At 33.9% G+C, this 10,524-nt stretch overlaps 1 protein-coding gene across 2 annotated transcripts; it reads left to right on the forward strand.

Moving 5' to 3' along the window:
- The first annotated feature begins 6 nt into the window (after positions 1-6).
- LOC115972050 (protein SAWADEE HOMEODOMAIN HOMOLOG 2-like) lies at positions 7-7,915 on the forward strand. Of its 2 annotated transcripts, none has more exons than XM_031092195.1 (9): positions 7-388; positions 2,731-2,816; positions 3,101-3,146; positions 3,288-3,405; positions 4,427-4,538; positions 6,214-6,262; positions 6,652-6,795; positions 6,885-7,004; positions 7,394-7,915. In XM_031092195.1, the coding sequence occupies exons 1-9, from the start codon at positions 332-334 to the stop codon at positions 7,433-7,435; spliced, it is 774 nt and encodes a 257-aa protein (XP_030948055.1). In that variant the 5' UTR covers positions 7-331; the 3' UTR covers positions 7,436-7,915. The 2 variants fall into 2 exon arrangements, with proteins under 2 accessions (XP_030948055.1, XP_030948056.1); XM_031092196.1 differs by having other exon boundaries at positions 2,731-2,809.
- The last annotated feature ends 2,609 nt before the right edge of the window (positions 7,916-10,524 follow it).

The following is a 10,524-nucleotide window of genomic DNA, read 5'->3' on the forward strand; positions in this document are numbered from 1 at the left end:
GAATTAATGAACAAAAAAAGAAAAAAAAGAGTCCTGAGTTTGGAGTCCTGTAGTACTGTTTTTTTTTCCCTTTTTTGGGCTCAATGCACTGTTTTGTTTGTGTTGATTAATCAATCAATTCACTATTGAATGTTGATTGGTACGGACACCAACCAAAAAGGGTACACAAAGAATTAAAACCCAAAATAGAAAGAACTCAAAAAGGCGCTTAAACTGTAGAGCCAGCAAGACAGCCTTAAAAGTAGTTCTTCTAGGGTTTCTAACCAAACAGAACTTAAGGAGAGAAAGAGAGAATATTCAAACTTAGGGCTTTTCACAGAGAGAGAGAATCATGGGCCGTCTTCGTCCAAGAGAAAGGCCAGCCTTTTCTGGCTTTACAAAGGCTGAGGTAATCCTTTTTTTTTGTTCCTTTTTTCTTTGTATATTGTAAATGTAGCTCTTTTTTTTTTTTTTTAAATGATTTATATTATTACTTTTTTTCTTTTTGTTGATTAATTTCTGTGATTATTTACAATCATGAAAGAGCTTCTGTTATGCACAAAATTTTAATGATTATATGTTATACAATTTTTTTTATTTTTTATTTTTTATAAATATTTTCTGTTCATAATGCCATATATCGTAGCCTCAAACACACAAACAAAAATCCTTAATTTTGAATCATGGAAATCATCTATGGTCTGTGTTTGTGATGACCCTAATTTTTTGCAGCTTTTTTTTTAGCACAAGAACATGGGTTTCACTAATGGAATCTTTACTGTTAGCTCTTAATTTCAGCCTTGTATAAGGTTTTATTTTAAAAAAATACTCGAAGTGGGGGAGGGGATTCAAACCAGGGTTCTTCTTCATTGGAGAATTGGGCAATGCCATTGAGCCACAAGACTCTTGGCAGCTTTGTGTACTAGAACAGATAACCTCAATCTTTGTAAAAGCTTTTGAGGATCTTATATTCCTATGTGGGTTTTGATTCATAATCTATCAATGTAGTAGGTTACAATTGTCTGACTGGTAATTTTAGAACCCGATTGGCAGTGAAACATGGGTACTGATTGATTATCCTAGTCTTACAGTACAAACATGATAGTTAACTTTTAAGTTGAAGTTAAGCCTCTTGGGTTTGGTTGAACGTGATTAAGTCATTTATATATGTTTTATATGTGCAGAGGTTTATAGTTCTCTGATCATGATGTCTTAAGTTATAGCCTCTGTTAAAAGCAAACTTGTGGAAATTTTGTTCGTAAGTGCAAAAAAAAGTGCATGGAAATAATGGATCTTTTAACAGAGGCATGGAAATTCTATCCTTCCTTTTTGCCCCCCCGCGGGGGGGGGGGGGGGGTGGATGTTGGTGGTGGAAATTTTGATATTTATTCTTATTGTGAACAAGTTCAAAGCATTTCTATGTTTCAGCTTAGTTATCCTCTAGATTTGTGTAAAGTTGTGTGGGGATTTTAGAATTTGAAGAGTTGATGTGCTTATGATATTGTGTTTTATTGTGATCATAGAGTCCCAACTATTATATTGTGCACTTTGATTAGCTAGGTCATTTGGAACTTTGTTTTCAATTTATTTTATGCTCCTTGATAAGTTACATTCATAGGCACCTCTTACCTCCCCTGTTGACCATCAATCCCAATCCTCCCCACATTTCAAAGGAACAACCCATCTCTATAAATGAGTGTCTTCCTCTCCAAAGCCCAACAGGCTTGGTTAAAAGTGTCCAGCTTAGACCTCCCTAAACTCCCCTAGCTAGTAGGAGAACAAACTGTTTTCCAATTCACAAGATTGAATTTGAACTCGTCACCCAAACCACTCCACAAAAAATTCCTCTCCAATCTGTTAGCCTCAAATGTAGAGGTTGTGAACGATTGTATTAAGTTTTTATGTAGATCTTCTCTTTCCCCCCTCATTTTGACAAATATAATTGCTTCCAACTTGATAGTCTTCACTCAATTTTCTCCAAAATGGGATTCCATGCTTTCTTGCCTTGAATGATGATCCCAAGGTGTGACTGAGTAATTCTTTTGCAACATAGAATATCAGCCCATGCAGAACCTGTCCTACAAGAACTAAAGTGATATATTTAGGTACATAGTTTCTTGATTGAAGGGGAAAGGATTCAAGATTTTGTGCTTCTATGGCATTCAAAAAAAGTGAGCAGCCTGGTAGAGTTTTCTCATGCCAGGATTTATGATAAGATTTTCATTTTTTCTACACGCACGTGTGCGCGTGCACACACACACACACACGCGCATGCATAGATAAGCTTTTAAGGTGTGCCTTTAAAATCCACAATTATTTGGGCTGATTTTTTTTTTTTTTTTTTTTTGGATAAGTAAATAAAGATTTTATTGAAGCGCAGACAAGTGAATGAACATAAAGGAGTCTAATGAGTTACAAATATTTGGGCTGATTGTTATTGTTCTATCTTCCTCATAATAGGTGAAATCAGCTTTGACTTAAGAATTTAGTGGCGCAATATCCATTGGGGGTGCATTATTTGGACATTGTTTGCATTTGCTAAATAATACTAATAATGTTTGTTCAATCATTTCTTCTTCTTCTTTTTTTCTTGAAAGCTGTCACATTTGTCTTTTAGATATTTTCAAAAGCAACCCTGTCCACACTTTTAGCATTTTTCTTTGTTGAAATTGTTTTCAATTGATTTTTTTTGGGTTAATGTTATTTGCTAAAAAGTATCATAATTTTATCTGCTCAATCCCTTGCAAACAGATTGAGAAAATGGAAAAATTGCTAAAGGAATCAGGAGAACAGTTGCTGAACCGAGAAATATGTCAAAGAATTGCAAAAGGTTTTAAGTGAGTCCCATTTCGTATCTTTATAGATTTGATTAATATGTATAATTTGGTTATAACTATGATACATACGTTTTTTGTTTTTATAAGTAAGAACTATGATACATGTGTGATTGATTATTGTCTAAAAATTGTTTGTCTTAAATGTTACTTTCTTCTCTCTCAATAATAGATGGAGGATGAGGTCATGGGTGAAGACCCATTGGGTGTGTGTGTAACTTACTTGCCATTAAAAAAGTTGCGTGTCTAGTTGCTAAGCCTTTCACTTTGCATGTATGTCTCTGCAGTCGCTCATCTGGTCGTGCTGGGAAACCTATTGTTAAATGGAATGAGGTTATTGCATTATCTATTCTTTCTATTTCCCTCTTTATTATTATTATTCTACTCTAAGATAGGATTATTACTAACTTGGGTTGCTGCCTTAAAGAATTGTTGTCTATTTTGTAACACTTATGTGTTCTGATCATGTCTTAGGTACATAGTTGGTTCCAAAATCAGCAGCAAAATGTACCGGAAGCCTCTAAAAATCTGCCCGTGCTCCCAAAAGCTAGCCCTTCTAATGGGACAGATGAAAACTTGGAAAGGCCTAAAGGTTCAAAATGCTTACTGCTTCTTTTCTGTTTTATCCATGCTGTTATATAAGATAATATTTGTTGCAGTTATCAGAATTTTTATATCTTGCTCTTTATATTGTGTGTTTTTATATACAAATTTACCCCCCCCCCCCTCTCTCTCTCTCTCTCTCTAGTTGGCAGTGTGTAGACTGCAGACTGTGGAGAGATTAACTCTTTTCATGTCTTAAATCCTATCTTTGAGTAAATGGTTTATAAAAAGCAGGGGGACCCATTTAGTGTTGAACTCATGGTGCCTTGTAAATACAATGTTATGTATAAAGCATCTGCAAATGCAGAATTTGATGAAAGAACTGGAGATGATAATGGATGGATTGAAGCAAATGAACAAGATGAATGACTTTAATGTTGTAAAAAGAAAAAAAGAAACATGAATGGCTTAATATATAGAATATGGCTGAAAAAATGTACTATTAAATTTAATATGGTTAGAAAGTTTACCATTGGCATTAACTCCTCAACTTGCAATTTCAGTTGTTACATTTACAAGTTATATATAATCAGTACTGTACTTATCAAATAAAAACATAGAGTCAATTGTCAATAGTATGGTAAACTGCCCCAAGCTATTGTTGAAGAATCTTTATGCTTTTGGAATTCTTTACCATGTTGTAGTGGATATTCAATTTATGTCTTTTGTGCTGTTGCCATCAACACAATTTAGTGATTAGTTGTCAAATTTGCTTTATGGTATGTGATACTATAATAAAACATGCTCATTAAATAAATGTATTTGAATTGTGGATGTTTTGATTGATGTGCAGTATGTCAAGACAGTGCATATGACTCTGGCTTTTACTTATTAGTTCTCTTTTAAATTTTGGTACTCATCTCGTTTTTTAAAATGGGATTTTACTTTTTCATAGGCCCCTTCTTACAATTGATATTTATCTTACTTTATAAATGAGTTAGAATTTTTGAGTTAATAAATTAATGTTTAAGTATGTAATCTTTGACATTTTTTGCTGTAATCTTCTGTAGAAGATAGTTCAAAAGCAGGAGAAAGAATCCCAGATAGTTTAGAAGCAGGCAAAAGGATCCCAGCCTTATTAGAGTTGGAATTTGAGGCAAGGTCATCAAAAGATGGAGCATGGTAAGCCTACATATAAGCAAGGGTATTCTTTTTCATTACTTTGTTAGAAACTTTAAGCTGATCATTTAATATTTTAATATCACTTTGTTGAATGCATCCTTGTGTGGTTTATTGTTGTCCTATTGTTTGCCACCAGTATTTTTAAAGGTCAAAGCATGATACAGGGTGTCTTCATCATTGGAAAGGCCTATGGCATAAGCTTTTATAGATTTGATAAAATATGCATTGGCAAAGATATTAAAGGATAACTGGAGAATAATAAATATAAAAAATGTGGAAGCCGTTGAACCTTTTTAGACAATTCAGGAGAATAGTAGCAGACTTAATTGAAGAAATGTTAATAACAATAACATCTTTTTTTTTAAATAGCAGACCATAATACTATTAGTAATACAATCTGAATTATTATTCAGATCATGATTACTAATATCTAATAATATTGAATATTGGAATTAAATGAACTAAACAATTTTTTTGATATTATGGATAACTGGTTACGGTGGGACCATTTCATGGATCAGATATATATCATGGCCAAATTTTCAAAGATCTTGGTGGAATTGCCCACATATGAAATTGAAATTGAAACTTCAGATATATATATAAAATTGAACCATATGAAGACTTTGTGTAAATAAAAACACAAATAGAGCATGGATCATTGTAGACAGTGAAAGTTTTTTTTTTTTTTTTTATAGGGTCTTACCCAACGCGCAAAGCCCTACTTTTGTGGGATGTAGGAAAGGTGAATCTTTTTAGCAATGCAATTAAAATAAAAAGAAGAAGAAAATAAAAAAGAAAGAAAGGCACATGTTTAAGTAGGAAGTATGATAATGAATGAAGTCTAACTTCAGATGGAACCTCCCTTCATATAATAAATAATAGGGTGAGAGATGAGTGACTTATCAATAAAAGAGACAGACATAGCGAATGAAATTTAGTTAAGCAATCTACTCGATGAAGCCTTAGTCCGAACTACAAGGGGTTGCTGATTAATCACTTGAAATAGCAAAATCAAAATATTAGTTCATAGTATGAGGCATCTGAGGCAGGCTTCCTACCTGTGAACTAAAAATGCCAAAAAGTATTACCTACTTTTAGGCCTCAAGGCCTTTCTGTTATTATCCAAAAACAGGGCCTTTTTTTATTTATTGTAAGTAAAAATTCTTGTTATTAATTGTCAAAAAGAGTACAACAGTTATTTTGGACAGTTGCTTAAATTTCACCTCTTAAGATTCTTCATTGGGAGTGTGTTCAATAATCCACCCCATTAACTTAAAGTTGCAACCCAAAATAGTTGGCTTTCAGCATTGAGGTTACCAGAAGCAGGAATGTATATCTACTAAAATAATTGACTAAATGTTTAATTTACAAGTTTGATCCCTCTAGATTGCATTTAAACCTCCCCTCACCCACCCCTAAATAAATATATATAAAAAAAAAGGATTTTAAAATAAATGAGAAAATATGACAATAAAATTTAGAAGGGATTAGCTTTTTGTAGGTACAATCACAATATCTTTCTTGCTTTGGTCTGACTATAATCAGTATTAATCAGGGTCTAACAGTAAGAGAGAGAGAGATATTATATATATAATTCACTAATTACCTTTTATAGTGCTTGTAACTTGGTTAAAACTTTTTGAACCTTTTAATCAGACTTCTGGCTTTGCAGGTATGATGTTGATGTGTTCCTTGCCCACAGATTTCTTTCTGGTGAATTTGTAAGTCAATAAATCATATGTTTTTTCTTCAACTTTTGAAATGATACTGAATTAAAGAAGTGGTCAAACTCTTAATGGCACGGTGGTGTGGGCCTGTGGGAAGGGAAGGGTTAGTGGTTTAGAGATTTTGAGCTACAACCCCCCCCCCCTCCTCTCTCCCTCTCTCTCTCTCTCGCAAAGTGTGCCACAAATATATACACATAGACCAAATAGTTAGGAACGATCAATAGTAAAAGTAACCAGTTATTTGTGCCCTGTATATATATATATGTATGTATGTATGTATTAAAGAACATAGACCAAATAATTAGGAATGATGAATACTAAAAAGTAACCGGTTATTTGTGCCATTTATTCTACCTAATTACATTTGATAAATTTTGTCAAAGGAAGTTTGTGTCAGATTTGTTGGATTTGGTGCTGAGGAAGATGAGTGGGTCAATGTGAAAAAGTCAGTGCGGCAACGCTCTATTCCTTTGGAGCATTCAGAGTGTCATAAAGTGAAGGTTGGGGACCTTGTCCTCTGCTTCCAGGTGATTTTAAATGCATTGTTTTGGTGTGTTCTAGAAAAGGCCTCAATTCTTGATAGCCCATCTAAACTGCCAATGTGATTGAATTTTAGGAGAAAAGAGATCAAGCAATCTACTATGATGCTCATGTTTTAGAAATCCAAAGGAGACTGCATGATATAAGGGGTTGCAGGTGTCTTTTCTTGCTTCGATATGATCATGACGACTCTGAGGCAAGTATAGTTTGCTATGGCATTCGTATTTTTCAATTAATTTGCTCATGGACAAGAAAAGAACAAAAGAGAGTTTATGGACACACAGCTTTTACCACCACTACCTTGACATGTGCGATTTTGAGTGGTGAAAAAAAAAAAAAGAAAAAAAAGAAAAGGAAAAGAAAAGAAGAAGGCAGTGATGGGTTTGTGTGAAAGTGATGGTTCACCAATCATAGTCACACATGTCATCAAGTTGTGGCAAATGATGTGGTCCTAGAAGCGTTGGAACAAAAAACTCACTCAACAGTATTCATTCTTATATCTTTTTTCCTATTACCATTGCTCAATGGGTGATTAAAGAACAAAAAAGCTCAGTGCAGTTGATATGCTGACTCTCTTTTTACCAGGAACGAGTGCGTTTGAGGAGATTATGTCATGTGCTGCGCTAATAATTTTTGGTAATTTTTGAGGTCACTTTGTCTGCGAGTTGCATGGGAATATGGATACTCCAAGGGGCAGTTTACTTCAAGGAACAATATATGGATACCAGGAAACCAATGTGGGGGGTAATCTTTTGCTCAGTCTTTTTTATGCCTCAAGCTGAGTAAGGATATGAGAACTCGAGGAAAATATACATGGAAGCTTGTGCTGATGTGATTACCATGTATCTGTTGTTATGATCGCAACTGTACCAATGGAAAGCACATCTGCAATCGCAATAGCCTTTACTAGTGTACCATTTTACCATATTTTCCCCCACATTCACGTTATTTCGACCATTCCATGTAACGGTTCTAATATGAGATTGCCTTTACTGATAATGAAATTGGCCTAGAGCAACCCCTCGCACTTGTGGGTCACAGTATAATCTTTGGTGAAAATACTATTTTGGGATAATTGTTAATTTTGGTTTTACATTTTGGTAGTAATTAATTTGGTACATATTATTTTCAACTTTCAATCAATTTGGTCTCTATCGTCAAATCACAACAGTTCTTGCTTTTTCTAGCACTTTCTTGGCATCCAAACACAAATAAAATTTACTAATCTACAACCCTGGTAGACACTTAGCAACTAAAACAAAACTAGATTTGGACCTAGAATGACTAAAAATTGAAAATGGCATGAATCAAATTGACTACAAGTTGAAAATGACAATGATTAATCATGTTACCAAAATGTAAAGACCAAAGTAATTGCAAAGTTGAAAATAACATGGATTAAATTGACTATTACTAAATATAAAGGACTGAAATGACAGTGACCCAAAAGAATTAAAATGGTATTTTTGCCATAATTTTTCTGTTTGTAGGAGGAACCTTTAGAGTTGGAAGGAAACCCCCTTGACATGCTTGATGGTAAGTGCAATGTATGTTAATGGAATCATCACCTAAAAGTTAAAATAATTAGTATTTACAGGACGAAATGGGAAATTAGTCATAATTTCCCAACTATCTAGTTAGTAGTTAAGGTTTCAAAATTTTTTTTTTTTTTCTAGCATCTCGAGTCTTTGAGGCTCGATTTTGGCCTATAAATCGAGTATCAGAAACTCGATTTTCATGCTCAAATTACATCCGATGTGGCATATTTTTCTACGTGGCAATTACATAGAAATCAAATCTTAGAGACTCGATTTATAACCCATATAAATAAGATGAAATCAGACCAGAAAATCAAACCAGAGCATCATAGCACAACCAGAGAAAAAAAAACCCAGAAACAGAAAAGAGAGAGAAGATCGAGATCGGAGAGAAAAAAAACCACCAGAACATCGGAGAAGATGGAGATCGAAGAAAAAAAATCACCAGAACTCAAGCTGCACGAGCCCAGGCCGTCGCGCGACCCCAGGCTGCGCGCGACCCAAGCCATCGCACCAGTGAGGTGAGCTCTCTTTCCCTCTGATCTGAGGCTCTTGTGTTTGGGATTTCTGATCTGAGTCTCTTGTGTTTGGGATTTCTGAAATTTGTTTGCTCTCTCTCCCTCTGATCTGAGTCTCGTGTTTGGGATTTTTGAAATTTGTTTATGGGTATTTTGGCTGGTGCATGATACTTCAAATTTTTTTTAAAAATTTTTTTGGTTATAAATCGAGCCTTAGAGGCTCGATTTTCAGGTGGTTACCACGTGGCAAAGAAATGTCACATCAGATGTGATTAGACCATAAAAATCGAGTCTTTGATACTCGATTTATTGGCCAAAATCGAGCCTCAAAGACTCGAGATGCTAGTAAAAAAAATAGTTTTGAAACCTTTACTACTAACTAAATAGTTAGAAAAATTAAATTAGTTAACTAGATTCCCCGTATTTACACTTCAAAACAGGTACAGAAACTACGAAAAATCACCATATTGAATGAATGCCGTCAACAAATGATCCTTGATATGATGTGACATAATTGATTAGTTGGGTGTTGGGCATGTGATACTAAACTGAAGTGAACTTGGCCTCTAGTTGGATCTGTGAAGGAAAACTTAAAGGGTCTTATGGTTTGAGGTGGAATAAAGAGGATAGGAAAAAAAATGAGAGAAAAGTAATGAGGTAATATTTTTATTAGATGTTTGGTTGGAAGGAGGAGAGAGAAAAATTGGTGGAGTCTAGATGTTTTCTCCTCTGGCTCACCAAAATGTTTTTTCTCCAAATTAAGAAGAAAACAGGAGAGAAGTTTTATAGACTAAAAGTCTAAAACACCCCTGTAAAACGTGTTGGGTTTTCTGGGTTTGTGCCTTTTTTTTTTTTTTTTGCTTTCTTTTTCCGTTTTGTCTTTTTTGTTACTTATTTGTTCATTTTTTTTTTTTATTTGTGCCTTCTTTTTTCGTTTTGTCCCTTTTTTTTATTTAGCTGTTACTTTTTTGTTAATTTCCTTCTTCAGATTTTTGTTGTTTTCTATACTTTCCATTCAGTTGGTTTTTTTTTTATCAGCGGTTGGTTTTTTTATTTATTATTTTTTGGTTGTGTTTCATCTGTTTTGCTTTGTTTTTTTTTTTTTCATCTGTTTTTTTAAAACCTTTTTTTATCTTTTTTTTTTTTATCTAATAGGGCATGAAATTAAATTTATTCAAACTACATACTCTCTATCTCCACTTTTCCACCCCAAACCAAACACCATGAGGAAAACTAAATTTTTTTATATTCTCCAACTTTTCTATCATTTCCTCATTTTTTATCTTTCTACTTTTCCACCCCTTCAGCTATCTCCACTTTTCCATCCCAAACCAAACACCATGAGGAAAACTAAAATTTTTTATATTCTCCCACTTTTCTATCATTTCCTCATTTTTTATCCTCATACTTTTCCATCCCTTCAACCAAACAGATCCAATGTTTTCAATTTAGCATAAGGAAAACTTCAAGGTAAATTATTCGTTGTAGTTCCCTTTTAAAGCCCTAGTGTTTGGGGTTATTTTCATATTGAAACTCATGCATGTACGGTCTCTAGAATTCTCCAATAATGAAGAATCTAAAGGCTATCCAAGATATTACTCCCCAAGTACTGAATTTCCATTTGTAGTTTCTTATATGCAACATTTTTTTTTTTAATGTA

The sequence above is a fragment of the Quercus lobata genome, chromosome 12 (assembly GCF_001633185.2).
Source record: "Quercus lobata isolate SW786 chromosome 12, ValleyOak3.0 Primary Assembly, whole genome shotgun sequence".
In the NCBI taxonomy this organism is placed as follows: Eukaryota; Viridiplantae; Streptophyta; class Magnoliopsida; order Fagales; family Fagaceae; genus Quercus; species Quercus lobata.